Source organism: Pinus tabuliformis, chromosome 4_2, assembly GCF_031772625.1.
Source record: "Pinus tabuliformis cultivar Carrire ecotype Pingquan chromosome 4_2, CPIR1, whole genome shotgun sequence".
In the NCBI taxonomy this organism is placed as follows: Eukaryota; Viridiplantae; Streptophyta; class Pinopsida; order Pinales; family Pinaceae; genus Pinus; species Pinus tabuliformis.
In genome coordinates, this window is record NC_142304.1 from 949623386 (window position 1) to 949640618 (window position 17233).

The 17233-nt window shown below is 39.9% G+C and overlaps 1 protein-coding gene across 3 annotated transcripts; it reads left to right on the top strand.

The window, feature by feature from the left end:
- Positions 1 to 7848: 7848 nt before the first annotated feature.
- On the top strand, positions 7849 to 10940 carry LOC149172800 (glycerophosphodiester phosphodiesterase GDPD2-like). Of its 3 annotated transcripts, none has more exons than XM_089427806.1 (9): positions 7849 to 8126; positions 8482 to 8583; positions 8681 to 8865; positions 8977 to 9036; positions 9125 to 9205; positions 9383 to 9583; positions 9797 to 9884; positions 9992 to 10100; positions 10289 to 10935. In XM_089427806.1, exons 3-9 carry the CDS (start codon positions 8752 to 8754, stop codon positions 10563 to 10565), a joined length of 930 nt encoding a protein of 309 aa, XP_089283932.1. In that variant the 5' UTR covers positions 7849 to 8126; positions 8482 to 8583; positions 8681 to 8751; the 3' UTR covers positions 10566 to 10935. The 3 variants fall into 3 exon arrangements, with proteins under 3 accessions (XP_089283932.1, XP_089283931.1, XP_089283930.1); XM_089427804.1 differs by lacking the exon at positions 7849 to 8126 and adding an exon at positions 8302 to 8355 and having other exon boundaries at positions 10289 to 10932; XM_089427805.1 differs by lacking the exons at positions 7849 to 8126; positions 8977 to 9036 and adding an exon at positions 8298 to 8355 and having other exon boundaries at positions 10289 to 10940.
- The last annotated feature ends 6293 nt before the right edge of the window (positions 10941 to 17233 follow it).

Here is a 17233-nt window from a genome sequence, read left to right on the forward strand (position 1 = left end):
TTGACAATCCAAAGTGATGGTTAAACCAACAACACATCTACAACAAGATTCATATAATTTCATACGAAGAAGTTCATACACAAATACGTAAGTTAAACAACATATATTGCTAAGCAACCAGAGAAGTGCAACTACAAGAACAACATATGCATGAAAATGTGTTGGCTGTTATTATATAAAGAAGTGTGAGTCCCAATCATACAATACATCCATGTAAACCTGCTAGCCCCGACAGTGAAGCATTACAACCACATCCGCCTTCTCCTCCAAAGAGATGAACTAGCTTTGTACAGTGGAGAAGCCAAGGCACATTACAATATTGTCCAAGCTTTCTTGGAGATAGTCTTAACAGAAGCTTCGCTGACCAAAAGCCCTTAAAATGAGTTATGACGGACTATTTATAGCAAAGGTTGGGGTGGCCCTTGACATTCCCCTTTGTGACTATTCAACTATCCTAATCATTCTTCACCTACTCTATGACTATTACATTCACTATTGACACTTGACTTACACTTGACATGACTGAATATTACAACACACATGTACCCTTGTGAACATAATGGCTTGAGCAAGCCTAACTAGACATCACTTTGACTTAGAAAACTATAGAAGTCCAACTACTCAACATCCTTTTTCTGACAATAGTAACATATTGATGCCAAGCTCTATAGTCTCTGATAGTGTCAGAGTGTTTCACGGTGACATTCGTCTTGTACCTGACCTTCGCCTCCATAGAATACGGGTACACTACTTGGGCTCCTCTATCCAACTTGTCTGAAAGCATGTGCATCATTATCTTCAATGTGGCTGAACCAGCAACATACTTATGCATGATGTCTACACTGATAGGAATGTCTGGGCTGGTGGCGATGCGCATCAACTCGTCGAACTACGAGTCAAGCTCTAGTCGGACCTACTTCTTGGTCTTCGCCTAAGTGAGAGTCATAAGTGATGGGATCGCATCTGTGCACACCACAACATCCATGATCTTGAATACTCGTGCATGGGAAGCATATATGCTAGTGATGAGTTGCGGGAGGTCCTCATAGTTCCGGATTTGACTCTGGGTACGTGCTTTCATCTCGACCACATTTGGCCTCATCATCTTTGGCGACTGAAGTGGGGCTCCCTTGTACTTCATCATTCATGTTTTCATGTCATCAATAATAGCGTGTATGTTCTCCAATATGCATTCTCTAATAGAACATCATTGCTACCATCCATTGAGATGGATGACCGCCTTTTGCATGGTAACACACTTGGAGTACAATGCTCGCATAACTGTTGATCAGCCCCATAAATGGGTAATTATATGGGCTCATTTTGCCTCCTAGATTAGCTTAATCCACCATTCTAATTATTTTATTGCATTTTTTTTATTATATTTATGCTAATTGAGTGAGTTGGGTTGGTCATTATGCCATGGAGTCTAATGTGTGCTTAATGCAGATTTTTTGTCGATTTTGGAGACAAAGTCAAAGATTTAATGGACATTTGGTAGCAAATATTCAAATAAGACAAGGGAGAGGATTTATAGGAGGTTATCCCCCTTATTTATGACTCCCCACTTCGAATTCTCCATCATGCAGCTCAGAGCACAAGCAGCCACATCAATGCACCAAAGAGGCAGCCGAGCAAGTGGACGATAACTCCTGGGACCTCCTAGGGCCCATCCACACCTCCCTACACTTCTACAAACTCCAATGTCACCCTCCATCGCCACCTAATCACTGCCACATTCACAAACAAATAAATTACATGCATGAAAATTTCACTTAAAAACACATTAAAATTTAAAAAGATGTTTTTTTCTCATTTCCTTCTAGAAATAGCTTGAGTAGATGTTGTTTACTTCCTAAGTAGGTAATGGCATTCATTTTATGGTTTTTCATCTCTCTTTTTGCAAAAGTAAGATTACTTGGTTAATTAGGGTTTTCTAGGTTTTCTTCACATTTAAGTCTTCTTTCTCTTTCTGCAAGTAGAGTGGCCTCTGTAGAGTAAACTTTCCTTTCTTTCATCACATATAAAGCTTCTTCTGGAATTCATAGAATTTGGTTTGAGCTCCTAGTGATCTTGCATCAGCTGACCAAGTGACAGCCTGCAGTAAGAACTAGTAGTTGTGCATACAACACCGTCGTTTCCAAGTCTGTTACGAACTACCGAGTCGATAAAAGTAAAGTAGGAAGCCCAAGAGTTGTAGCATTATTGCTGCAACACTAGTGCTCACCAACTATGTCAAGGGACAATACTTCATCTAGTATTTCCTTCTTCAATTTAGATCGCGCAGACATCATCACCAAGTCCCATCCTTTCTAGGCCACCTATATTTCCTTCACTATTCACACATTCTCAGCTATAACAAAACAAATACTTGAGCTAGTGGCTTCAGCATACACTCTGGTTGCATCAGCCAAAGGAGTTGGATGCTTGTGCATAGCAACAACGATCACTCGTTCTTCAACTTGCGCAGGGGATGTTTGATCCTCCGGAGTTGACACTCTACGAGAATGTACAAGTCTATTTTGGGATTCATCAAATGAGATGTTGTGCCTCTTCTTTTGGATTAGCACCAAGGATATTAGTGCCCCCTTGGTCATCTAACACCTTCTCTTCTTCTAGATTCATTGAAGTGGGTGAGTTGACCTCTTTGTTTTGAGGCATGAGGTTGGTATCCTATTCCAACGCCTACTGCTCCATGTCTGCATCCAACTGTTGAAGCGCATGTTATAGCTCATGAGAAAATTCTTGTCCCTATGATGGTTCACCCTGTTTGCCCGATGCCAACTATTCAGATGAATCACCTACTTGTATGGGCACAACTTCATTTTTCACTACATGATGCACCCCCTACTGTATGTGTTACTTCTGCGATTCCCTCTCCTGTTTGTGCAGCTCTTGCTCCTTTCAAAGTTGGTCTCTTAGCTCATGCAACTCATTCTTTGCTTCTTCCATTCTCTTCTTATCCTTCTTCCTTCACGCGATTCGCTTGTCACACTACTACCTCCTTCCCTCTATAGCAATAGCTACATTCTCTACAAGTGTATCTCCTCGAAACGTTCATCTTTGTTCCTCCTCCATGCGATTGTCAATCCTCCTCTTCCCTTTGTCACACGCTGGTATGCTAGGATGCTGCTAATGCTGGTGCTCTATGTGATGCTGCTTCATGCTACTTTTCTAACCACTCCATAATGAATCTGACCAGTTCATTTGGTTTGGAGAAACTATAGCAACATCTCCATGGGTCCTCCTCGGCTCAATGAAACACCTTGTAGATCCAGTTGAAATGAAATCTTTTGCAGTGATCCTTCACAATGCAGTGTGGGTCATACAGATTGTAGCTTCGAAGGTTGAATTGGTATTTCTTCATCAATTTTGCTTTGACATCCCTTGCTTGATACTTCGGATCTCATATAACCCAGTCCGCAAAAAAAGAGTGGGCCAAGGTGCCTTCTTCTTCCGCTGTAGTCTTGTTGTCAATCCTGCCAAGATGTTATAGGCTACTTCCTGCATGACAAGTATTTCCAAGGAAAACTTTGGGAGAACATGTAGAGGCTTCTCTACATGGAACATTTGGATGAAAGTGATGGACAATGGGGAAGTCCAATCTACAATGCATGTCAATTCCTCCATTGCTTCCTTTGACATGCAGGGTGGATCTTGTTCGAATATCATCTTGTAGAAAGGGATGACAAAATGATTAAATAGCCGTTTGATTACTCCTTTGAAGCTGCATTCAGACAACAACTTCAAATATGTGTTCATAGTAGTCTCCACTGGTGACATGCCCACTCCAAGCCTGATAACTCGTGTCAGGCACAAACTACATCTAGCATGTAGGCAGACATGTAAATATCTTCATGCATACCTTCAGGTGACCGTCAAGCCTTCATGACTTGCTCCTTCAGCTAATGAGCTAGTATGTCGGACCAATTACATGGTTTTCCTTCTCTAGCCACTTAGTCTAGTGCAACTACCCAACTCTGTGGGAAGGTTTCCGTGTTTTCTTGGCCATACAGTCAACAAGAAAATATGATCAAATATTGGTACGCCTTCCTCAGTATCTTTGTCTTATAGACCTAGTTGGGTGTCATCCTAAAATGAGCTGGTTCATTTACCCAATCTGTCAAAATGTCTCTAGATTTAGAACTATTGTTGGGTAAGCTGAATGGAGTCTCCATGACGGTCATGGGCTTTGGCATCTGATACATATCATCATAATTCTATTCCTAGAAGGTTGGAAGCTTCATCCCACTAACACTTCTCAAGGTCATCGTCTCGGGATTAGTGTTAGAGACGATCCATTGTATCATATCTGCACATGGGAACACATGATATTTGGATGCAATCCGATACAAGCCAGACTTGTGAATGTTCACATACACCTGACAGTCTTCGAGGTGTTCCCTGAAGGTTCCTTCAAAGGTTTCATCGACTTCTTGCCACTTCAGTTTGATGTCCTTGTCTAGATACAACTTTGGATCTTCACAAATCAGCAGACTAGAGGACACTTCCTTAGCTACTGCTCCAGCTGCATTTCCATCAGTGTCCTAAGATCCTATTCTCTTGGAAGCCATTAAGACAAATGAACACCTGAAATATCTGGAGATAAGAAACATGCATGTCAAGAAATTTTTCAGTGAGAACAAAGCAAATTTGAGGGAATGACACAGCACATACCTGGGAAACTGATGAGAAATATTGTGTAATGTCTTATCGAAGGCTGGGCGACTAGCTGCTAGAAATATGCAAAAGGAAGTTTTCGCTATCTAGGAGGTAGGACTCGTTGCTGGATCGACACAATTCATAATCCAAACTTGTTGCTGGCTACTGGGATTGCGCAATGCGCAATTCCAAATTGGAAGGACTGCAGGCATAGGGATTAATTTACACAATTTCCTTAGCTAGCAGTCACTATCCTCTAGAAATGCGTAAAAAAATCTTGGAGGTGAGTGCTAGGAAAAAATGTGCATCTGTAGAGAGGAAGGCAGAGCCTTCCTTCCCCAGATTGCACAATGCAGCCTCAGTGAAGGTAGAGTACAGGCTAAGGCTGGCCCAACTCATTGATGTGAAACTAAAAGAAAATCAGACAATGAATGCATGGCGATAGTAAGTGATAGCAGAAGTGATTGATAGTTTATGCAAAACATGAATGAAATATTCAACAAACATATCAACATGCATGTTGGTGAAGTAGTTCATCGATTGGGTGAACGTCTGTGCAAAACAGTTTCATGAATGCGATAGCAGTTAGATAGCAACAAAAATGAAACAGAGGTAGGACAAGTTAGTATACATGTAAATGATAGCAATCACTCAAAGAAATAAAGCAAACAACACTCATACAAGCGAATACACAAAAAGTGATAGAAATGTTTAAAAAGACAAGTTCATACCACTTACCTGTGAATAGATGAGCCAGATATGGCGAAGAGTCCTAGATGTGTTGTGGGATGTCAGAGCTCCAAGATCGATGTGAAGTAATGAGCTATGATGCGTCAAATAAATAATTTTGGGCTCATGACACGTATGCCACAAATCTAGGGAAAAGCGACACTTGGAGGGAAACTTCTAAAACAACTTTTCATATACTGGTAAAAATAGCTCCTGGAATCATGGGATGCCCTTTGCTTGTTGTCTTTTCTATTCCAAGAAGAACTAGTCATGCATGCATGCAAATCAAGTTTCCTCAGTCCCAGTTGGAACTAGTCAACCGAACTTCTTATGCATGCAGCTGCTCAACTACTCAAGGAAAATGCACATTTTTGTCTAGGAGTTGGGTTGACTTCCCAGAAGGTTTGCACAATTTATGGGCAGAGCAACTAATTTCTTCCCAGATTTGTGCAAATTTTGGTGTGAGCAGCCTTGTTGGGGAAATTTGTGCAAATCCTGCTCGGAGCGTTGACTGGCAAGATTGTGTGATCCTGAGCCCAACAGGCTGCTAGAGAGGATTGCGTAATCTATGGAGGGAAGATTGGTTGCTGATTTGAAAATTGGGAACTAAAGGCTTCTTGTGAGCTTACAAGAACCTCTCCCACTTCCAAAGCTTAAATGTTCCCAAGATCTAGTGATTAACCAAATGCAGAATTAATAATGTGCTTGAAAATAGGTGTATTCTTGTGTTTGTCTTTAAACTATTTATGTGCCTTAAGTTTATTTGCTTGAACTGATATAAAACATATAACAGTAAATAAAGTAGAGAATATAATGAAACAACAAGAAATCACACATAACAACAATATAATATGGATTTCACCCAAAACTATTGGGCCACGTCTCCTTGAGCTCTATTCAACTCGACTAGGCTCTCTGGGATTATGGAAAAGTCCTTTTACAAGCTCCACGCTCAACTCCACTGGTTTACACTGAACACAATGGGCTTAGAACACCATATTATCCCTAGCTCTAAAGCTCTCTGGCTTTCTGGCTGTGGCTGTGGCTGTGGCTATCGGCTCTGGCTCTAGCTCTAGCTTTGGCTTTGGCTCTTGGCTCTGGCTCGTGGCTCTGGCTCCCGGCTCTGGCTCTAGCTCTAGCTCTGGCTCTCCCTCTTGGCTCTGGCTCATGGCTCTGGCTCTCTCTCTGGCTCTGTTTCTAGCTCTGGCTCTTAGCTATCAGCTCTAGCTTCTCTGAGCACTCTCTCGGCCTCTACGTGGCTCTGTAATTCGCTTGACCTCCAAGCGATTCTTCAGCAACCTTCCAGCGACCTTTTTTCAGTCCTCCAGCTCCCTCGACAACCTTCAACTACCTTCAGCACTTGTGCTCTCTATGTTTTTATCATGCATAGGTTACAGTCCTCCATCATTAGACAACCTGATTATTTCCTCATAAGAATCCGTTTACAAATGGAAAAGAACAGGTGGGTAGGAAAACCGGGCCATTTTTCCTTCCTCTAGCCGTGTCAGCCAAATAACAGAAATACACAGGAAATGCACGCAAAACACATCATGGGCCTTTAGCGCAGACTTCAAATATTATTGAATCAGCCCTAGAAATCTATTGGGTCCATCCAAATATTGCTTATTGTTATCGCTTAGGCGGGAGGTCTGAAAACCTAAATACATAGGAATACACAGAATTCCCAAATTCCTAGATTTCAAAATCTATGAAATCGGGTCTATAATCCCTTTCGGGTCTATCATCCATTGCAATCGCATCGTTTCATGGCCAAATGGCCAAAAACCCATTTACATGGGAAGTACATTGAGAATCTGAATTTCCAGATTTCAAATATTATGAAATCGGGCTTATAATTCCCATTGGGTCTAACCCTTAATCGCTTATCACAATCGCAATCATATTGGCCTTGGCATTGGGAATCACTGATCACCGATCGCTGATTAATTCTGGACCATCCATTCCTATACCAATTCGACAGCTAATATCGCACATCGCATATCACTATTTCATTGGCTCGGGATTCTTCCCTTTGGTCATGCTGATCGTCGATCCACCAATCAGATCCTGACCATTGATCTGGGGCCCCCCTAATTTGACAGCTGATAGCCCATTTGGGCGCATAACTTACATGGGGTTTAACCACCCAAAAGAGTGGTTTCTGCTTTCTTCCATCGTGCCACGCATCATTCAGTGTATGGAATCGGGCGGAGCCCATCCAATACCGCTTACTGCTTGAGGCCCCCCTGAAATACCACTTACGGCCTTTCTTTCGAAATTCAAAAGTTTTACTTTCTTGATTTATTACGCCGTAAGGCGTTCCCTCTGAGATCAACTTCCTTAATTGCCACCGTGTAATTCTCTGAACCATTCGATCCTATGTTAGACGATTGAAAAGTTACAGACCGTTCGATCGATAATTGCATACCGTTCGATAAATAATTAGGATAAAAAAAAACGTTACAGATTCTTGTAATCGGTGAACAAAACGTTACAAATTACAGAGAATGCAGTTTAAAGTTAGCAGCGATGGGGGTTTCAAGACAATAGCAGCCATCTTTCAGTGCACTTCAGTCCGGTGCATACACACAGAGGAAGAATTCACCGAGGAATTGCTGCTGAAACCCCTGCCAGACCGCAAAGTTTTGGCCCACTTCCACTTCACTAACAGCTTGCCTCTCACGAAGATCCATGGCCGCCACCACAAGCTTTTTCCCAAAGCCATTTACCAGCTGGTAAGTACACGATGCCATTTCTCGGTGCCAAGTTTGAAAGATTTGTAAATGAAACACTTCAGAAAAATTGAAATCATTTGAGAGCATGGTATTGTTCGAGCTAAATTATTGTCCATGCAGTGATGCGATACAACAGAGAAAATTTTTTAGTGATTTTGCTTTAAAGAACTTTTATTTTTTTGAGAGGATCTTGATTCTTGCCCTAAACCAGACATGGCAGTCAGAGCATGTAAGGATTTATTTTTGTTATTTTAATTTTTCCTGTAAGTTTTAGGTCTAAATTTGAAAATGTTATTTTTCCCTGTTTAATTTTGTTATTGTCCTCTGCTTTATGGTGTTTGTGCGGATATTGCAGTGCAAGTTTCAGATGTCCCCAGTTTCGATGGCTTAACAGAGCCTGGTGGAATAAATTACACACAGCAGCATACTCAGACATTAATCGATCGTTTGTGGGATGGTAAGTCTTAATTTTCATGGATTTTTACAGATCCGTCTCAAGGTTCATTGCCGTGGGCAGGGCTTGAAAATTTGATTAGTTTACGACGGCTTTGCAGGTACTGATAAGCGTCGAAGGGTATGGAAACCTTCTGTTAATTTTATAGCAATCGGTCATCGTGGCAGCGGGATGAATAAAATTTTAACTGCCGATAAACGGTCGCAGGCGATAATGGAAAACACGATAACCTCATTCAATGAGGCCGGGAAAAGTGGAGTTCGGTTTGTAGAGTTCGACGTGCAGGTAAAGGCGGGAGCCGCGACTTTATTCTTAAAAGATCCGAGTTAATAATTAAAGATTTTTGTGAGGGATTTTGTATTCTCTGTCAGTAATTGTAATCTTTTGATTTGGCAGGTGACCAGAGACGACCGTGCGGTCATCTTTCATGACGATTTTATTGTAACGAAAGAAGACGTAAGGATTTACGCTTCGGTTTCTGTTTTGAATTCCTTAGTCTCCTCATTGATGGGGAAAACTCAGGAGTTTTCATTTCATTTTACAGGAAATCATTGTAGAAAAGCGAATCGGAGAAGTGACGTTGGAGGAATTCCTCTCTTACGGCTTTCAAAAAGATGGCTATAAGGTAACTGCAAATCACCGTGGAAAAGTCGTGCGTTGAATCTAATTAACTAAATCCTATTGTAGCTAAATTAACATAGTTTGTGAGATTCGAACTCGCGACCGTGTGGACGAGAGAAAGAAAATTGTAAATTGTAAATTGAGGCAAAGATTAACACAACTTGGTTATGGTTCCTGTTAGGTTGGAAAGCCTCTGCTAAGAAAGACACGGGATGGAGAGTTTTTAAACTGGAAGGTGTCGGTGGAGGACAGTCTGTGCACTCTGAAGGAGGCTTTTGAAAAAGTGGATCTTTTCATTGGATTTAACATCGAGTTAAAGTTTGACGATGAAATTCAATATACGGAAGACCAGCTACGGCATATACTGCAGGTCATTCTTGAGGTGAGAAATGAGTCCTTCCACAATTTGCTCGAACATAGTAACCGAGGACAAAGAATTGACAGTAAAAACCTTAAATTTCGCAGGATGTTTACATATCCAAGATACATATCCAGTAAGTCTTTCAAAAATAAATTTACCAAGAAGAAATGTGTATGCGACGTCTCCCGCTTTTCAGGAACTCTAAGATATGCTTCCTGTGACTTTATTTTGCAGGTTTTGTTCTTAACAGATGGAGGAGTACACACATACCAGGATTTTCGAAGAAATTCTTTGGAAGAAGCCGTTAAGGTATGCATTACAGGTATATTAACCGTTTCGGAGCTTAAATCGGACAAAGCTCGTAATGCTCTAATCTGCATAGGTCCTCTATCGATCTGGTAGGAAATATTGACCTGGTAAACATGGCAGGTGGACTCCAGGGAATTGTTACAGAAGTTAGAGCCATTTTTCAAGATCCTGGAGCCATTTCGAAGGTTAAGAAGTCCGATCTTTGCCTCCTCACATACGGTCAGCTGAAGTACGCATATATTCTCCCCGACAGGCATCCCATTTCTTTTCGTATTAATTTACTTAAATTTCATTGGGGACCATTTGTACTTTCTTCATATACAAAAACTTAAGACAGGGGATACCTTTATTTATTTCTCTTGCTTATTAAGAGATGTCAATGCATAGGCATTTATGTATTCATTTCTTTTTCTGCAGCAATGTTCCAGAGACCGTTTACATACAGAATTTAATCGGCGTCGATGGAGTAATTGTCGATTTTGTGCGAGAAATTTCTGCCGCCATTGAAGGATTTACCGGCAGTAACGGCAAGATGAGCCAATCGACCGACTCACAGGTCGTTGACTCGGAAATTGCATCGATAATTTCTTGTGAAAGCCAACAAAGAGAGCCACAGAATTCTCCTCCGAGCTTTTCTCCGCGGGAATTATCGTTTATATTAAAGCTTATACCACAGTTGATGCAGAGTCAATAATACCAGATCAAACCCTCCCTTGCAAATGTTTTATAGAATCTTAGTACATATGATATTGCAAGAAATGTACAGATCGAAGTATTTATTTCAGAATTTCGAGGTGAAATATTTGAGAGCGTAACTCGCGAGAGATTTTTTTTAGTTTTTCTTTTTAGGTTCCAGAGCCAAGGTAGAATTTTCATGAAGTACAGCTTGTAAAACACGCAGCCTTATTTTATGTTTTTCTTTAGAGGTTCCAGAACTAAGGTAGAATTTTCCTGAAATACAGCTTGTAAAACATGAAGACCTTTTCCGACAGAAGTGATTTAATTTAAAACTTAGTCGCATCTGGTGAGGTCGACAAACCAAGGTTCAACTTTGACCAGTGGATATTTACGGATTTCTAACCATATAAGGGTAGGATTTAGATGATGTTTAATGTAGGTTTATTAATGTTAACAATTGTTTTGGGACTAAATCATTGCTAAAACCTTTGTATGATATTTAATTACTCAAACCTAATTTACCAAATTTAAATATATTATAATTTTACTATCCAAATGTTAATTACTCAGACCAAATTTACCAAATTTAAATTTATTATCTAACTGGTAAATTTATTATAATTTTATTATCTAACTAATTTAAAGAGTTGTTTTTTGAGATTAAAAAAAAAATCTCATAAAAATTTATTGAAATCACAAAAAATCACAAATACTCAAATTTTTTATTAAAATTACACATTTCTAAAATTTTCCAAAATACCAAACCCTTGTAAAATCCAAAAAAAACAATTGAAATAACACAACTCAAAATTTGTATACAGATTTTTTTTCGTCAAATTTGAATTTCTTATATTTACACCGTAAGGCGTTCCCTCTGAGAAAGACATCCCTAAAATGTGACGTGTGCAATCCTAAGCCATTGATTCTGTGTGTTAGACGATTGGGGTGTTTTCTGTTGTTCCATGGAAAAATCCCTGTTCCTGTTCCTCTATCGGGAAGATGATGTAAAGTGATAGCGTTAAACTTGCAAACAATAGTGGGTAGGTAAATACCTTGTATACAGGGCCAAAGCCTCCCTCTCCAATCTTCATGTTTTCATGAAAATTATTCGTTGCTTCTGTGAGTGCTTCTAAGGTGAAAATAATTTGCTCATGTTCAATTAGTGTCGATTCTGGATCATTAACATGTTTTTCTACATAGAAAAAGAAGAGGAAAATAAGAATCTAATTTCATTAGATAACATAAATATGAATGGGTTGTGTTAAAGAGATGCCTGGTTATAGATTCAATTTTATTTCTAGCAACTATGATGGATCTCACATAAAATTTTCTGTCAAGCTGTTTTTCTAGAAACAAGTTATAGCAACACCGTCCATGCTTTTCAACAGATTGTGCGCCAAGAGGGCATCCGTGCCCTCTTCAGAGGAGTAACAGCTAATATTATGTTAAGAGTAGTTAGGGCTGGAGTTCTTGCACTATATGATCAGCTTCAGTGACTAGTTCTGAGTAAGTCGAACAAGTCAATATTGATATGTAGCGGATGCATGGACAGTGTTTGACAAAATGCCTGAACGGGATGTGGGGTCATGGAATACTATGATTGTTGGATATACTAAAAATGGGTATTGTCAGGAGGCATTAAGGCTTTATGGCTGGATGCAATGGACAGCTATAGAGGCGGATCATGTTACCTTTTCCAGTGTACTTGGTGTGTGTGCTGGCCTAGAAGCTCCGCAGCAAGGAAACGAGGCGCATGGACATTTAATTAGAAATGGGTTTGACCTAGAGAACCCCATAGGGAATTCTCTTCTTACTATGTTATGAATGTCCTAGCTTCTACGCATGTTTCATTCCCTACATTAGTGTTCCTTGGCCTTGATTTATAGTATATTGGAAAAGGTTATGAGATATTTTACAATCTTAAGCCCAATGCACGCCTTCTCATGTAACAATCACATTGTCCAAGATAATTCAGTTTGTCAGATAAATTTTGTATCTTTTGGGTGAATTATGTTAGGGCAGTTAGAACCTGCCATGCATATCTTCTCTTGAAATCTTCTACACATAACCATAAATAATTATGCTCGAAATACCATCTATATCAATGAAATATGATCACATGACGTGTCACCATTGGCATACCACCCAACAACACTGCATTATGCAAATTTCTAGCAATACTATACTCAATGTAACCCCTATTCGACATTTTTTGTAAAATTATGGCCGATATGAAGAAATGAATCAGGTAGAAATTCAATCTGTCTTATGAAAATGTCACTAACTATCCAGGTATGTTTTTGCTATGTATGCACCCTAGATTACACCGATGCTATGTATGCACCCTAGATTAGACATCAAATATTTTACTAATCCCCTCTGCTTTTGCATTTTTCCATTTTTCTCTATCAAACATATGCTTGTCACAAAAGGCAAGTAATTGCTTATGCTTGCAGTCACACTATTTTTTATGAGACGATTTGCAATTAGCATTACAATAATCAGTGCAAGAACAAAGTCCATTCGAGAAACAATGGAAACAATTTGCATCTCTCACAACAATTCGCTTCCCGGTGATCATCAGAATGAGCTTTGTGGCATTGTGGCAACGCCCTGAAACGCGAAGGTTCTTGGTAATATGAATAGATGATCTAGCCATTTGTTGATGATAAAAAATAAACACCGGTAAAGAAACAAAATTGCATAAAAAATTGACTTCTTTCTTCTATGTTGTTGTTTCTTATGTCATTTGCATAAAATTTTGACTTCTTTCTTCTATGTTGTTGTTTTTTATATCATTGCCTTACGGCGTTTCCTTTGCAACATGTGGTGCAAATGCTAGTTTATAAATCCATCGGGTACGCTAAAGGGCCTTTGTGCCTATTTTAAGTCATTTCCCTTTGTTTATTGCGATGCGATGGGTTATGTGTTTTTATGTTTAAAAACACATTTTTCCTTAAGTCCCATTTATATAAGAATTTTCCTCATTTTCAAAGGAAAAAGGCAAACGTATTTTTGCGATAACTTCTTCATCCAAAGTCCATTTTAGCCCATTCAAATTGTAGTAGATTCAGAATGAAAATATCTACGCAATAGGGCTATTTCCAAGAGCATCCTTGGACTTTAATTTTCCTCTATGAGGAACACTTTAGACTTAGAATTCTATCTTAGATCCTTTTTGGATCAGTTGCCCTCTAGAAATGCGCAATTTTCTAGGGGAAGTTGCTGAGCTTGCAGTTGGACCAAGTCTGGGTGAACATCCTATGAGGGGAATGGATCAGACTATGCTCCACAGGTTTCCTGTGTGCATGAAAAATAGTAAAGATTGTGTATTTGATGAAGCAAGACAAAGTGTTGTGTAAGGTTTGTAGGGAGTCTCCAAAACGGGCTAAGGCAAAATTTTGGAGGGTGGTTGTAGCCGCTACAACACTTGGTGACACACTACTATAACTCCAGCTCTCTGAATGTACCTTGTTTGTGAAGAGAAAGTGTAACACGTTTGGAAGTATTGTTCAGTTCTCAACTCATCTTGGTTTTACACTCGCTTGATTGTAAGATGTAGCATCTACCAAACTCTTGGTCGATTCACACACATTCCAATCCAAGGAAACACAACTGTTTTGATTGGGGTTGAGGGGTATATAGGTACATAAGCAGTATAGTCGTCAGAGTCTTAGTTTCATCTCTGGTGTTGCTCCACTGCCAACAGGTCTCGATAGTACCCCATTGGAGTCACATAGGAACACAAGCATGGCTCCGCTGCCAGTGAGCCTGGTCAGTACCCTAGAGGAGTTACTTACATCACCTCCCTACGTAGGAAGTCTTTCTCTTCTTTCACCTTATTCATCATTTTTTTCATTTTGAATTTTTTGACTTTTCATTTTTCATTTTTCATTTTTTCAATTGTGCATAGCACTTATTCATTTCAGAGATGAAAGAGGGATTTAGACTTATTGATAGAAGAAGAGGTTGTCCTAGTAGAGAAGTATTTTATTGTACCTCTGACATGCCTGTTACATTTTTCCCGTTCACCTTACTCTACTTGATTGAGATTACAAGGGTTAACCCAAAAACAATTGACTAGAGAAGGTGACACTAGTTAGCGTGCAAGCATTGTGTTTTCACCAAGGCTCGCTTCGAATAGTACGTCTTTTCCTTCGTCATATCATTGAATGAAAGTAACAAGTTCTTCATACAGTGGCAATATGATAGATAACCAAGTACCAATAGTTGTATAAGCCCTCTTGTACTTCACCCAGCTCATTTCAAGATTCGTACATGATTTCATGCAAAACTAACGAACTACCAAACATCAAAACAAAGAAAAAGCAAAATCAAGGGAAGCAAGAAAACAAGAAAGAAGACAAATAAGGAAACAAAGCAAATAGGAAAACAAGCATGCAAGTAGATAGACTGAAAGAAAACACTACTCCTAATCCTACACTAATGGTGCATGGGCCTGATCACGTGAAGTGATATTTCCAATGCAGCCACCAACACATTGGTAGACCCATGTCGGCGAAGACTTCGTCCGCGAGCAACCCAATTGTGTGGACCAGCAAGCAAGAAAGATATAACAATGAATACAACCACACTTCGTGTCTGACAGTGCCCACAGGACATAAGTGAGTGTAAGTGCATGATGAGCAGGATGTGGACTTATCATGTTGATGTGTGACACTGCGTGCAACTTTGAAGCATAAGAACACTCTTGAATGAGGCATGCAAGATAACAAAAGGAACAAAGATAACTTTCACCATACACGTGTTCTTGCAATGTAAGATTCCTCCAATGCATGAGCAATGGGATCGTGCATTTCGAGTGGAGGAGATGTGATTTGTCTGTGATATGGATCTTCAATGCATACATATGAGTGATGAGGAGCCTTGGGTGATTGAATAGATTCATGATCAGAAGTGAGACTAACCTCACGAGAGCGAGGACCTGACATAACCATCAGCTTGGACTAAACTGCCTTGATCGTCTTGGGTGTTTCAACATCATCATCAGGTAGATCGTCATAAACTGGTGTCTTCAAAAGATCAATTGTGATAGAGTCATGATAGTGATCAAATACAGAAAGAAATAGATCACGACTGCCACGATCAGAAAAATAAATGAATTCATCGGCATCCTCATGGTCAGATGAATGAAATAGAGTGGTACATTAAAAGTGAACAAACTTATCCTCTATTTTTATGAAAAAGACAGATGAAATATCAAGTGGATTTTCAATGAATAGCTTATCCTCTCCATTGTCGAATGATGGACCAACATCTGGTGATTCTTGTGAGTGATCAACAATGGTTGCATCCATAGATGAAGACACACATGCGAAATCATGGATGGCAGGTTCACCAAAGATGTTAGGAAAAAAAGGAGGGTGCCCGGATAGAAGGGAGTCATTCTTCGCTGAGTGTTGATGCTCAAGCTCCTACTCATACTCTTCATGAATGACATCGTATTTTGGTTGTGCAACACCAACTCCTTCAATGGGTTGTTCCTCATTCACAACAACTGAATAGTCTGGAATGGATGAACACAAGACGACATCATCGGGAGGAACACCCGAGTGCAAAGATGGAGGTTGTAGGACAGAATGCATATGAGAACTCAAAGGACCCACAACCAAATCTGTGTGAAAATTGAGTGAAGTGATGTTGGGAGAATGTGAAAAATGAATAAGTGTGTGAGCATTATCTCCAACATCACTTGGCAGTGGTGGAGCTGTTGAGTGAGACGGAGGGTGACAGTCAGTCGAGATAATGATCACATCCACATGAGATTGCACAGCTCCATCAATGAAGAATGTTGAGTGAGGCTTGATCTCAAGCTTCTTCTTAGGACATGTATATTTCTTAAGGCAATGTTTGAACCGGTCCAAAAGATAAGAAAATTTCATCTGGCTCCTCAAAGCTTGAAACTGCAAGTCACAGAAGCGGTGGCAAAAATCAATAACTAATTCATGCGGAGCCCTCTGTTGCTATAATAGTTTTTGGTCAAGATGGTCTAGATCAAAATGATAGAAATTGTCTTCAATAAGATCACAAAAGTGCTCAAGTGAGTGCATGCTATCAGCCTGTGGTCTCAGTAGCCATCCTTGTGGAGATTCGAGAAGTTTGTATGCAAGTAGCAAGTAGCTGTGTTCGATAGAACACCCATCTTCCTCATGAAGCATTGAAAGAAAGTCATGCAAGTACTTAGGCCATACCACTTCGCCTTCACCATCATATGTGAAAGTTGATAAGAGATCAAAAAACTCCCCTGTGATGGAGACATCTTCACGATTTGAAAAACATTGCGGCATAAGAAGAGTGGAAGAATCCATTAAAGGTATGCAAAGGTTCAAAACTAGATGAGAGGACACATCTTGTCATCTAGCCCTCCTTCTAGTGCCAGAAATTTTGATGATTTTGGACTCACAAACATGTCAAGGGGATCTCCTCGATAAGAAGTCCCAATTAGACCTCAGACTGCTTGGTGTAGGAGTCCCAGTAGTGGGTCGTAAGGTAATGCCTTGACCATGATGTCACACAGAGGAAAGTAAGATAAATCTGTCAGTAGCAAGGGTGTCATCGCTACAGTGAGTCAAGGAAGGTGAATGAGAGGTTCTAAAACATAGGAGGGGAGATGAGTGCAACCCTTAGAAACCTATAGTTTTACCCAGCTAAAAAAGGAACACA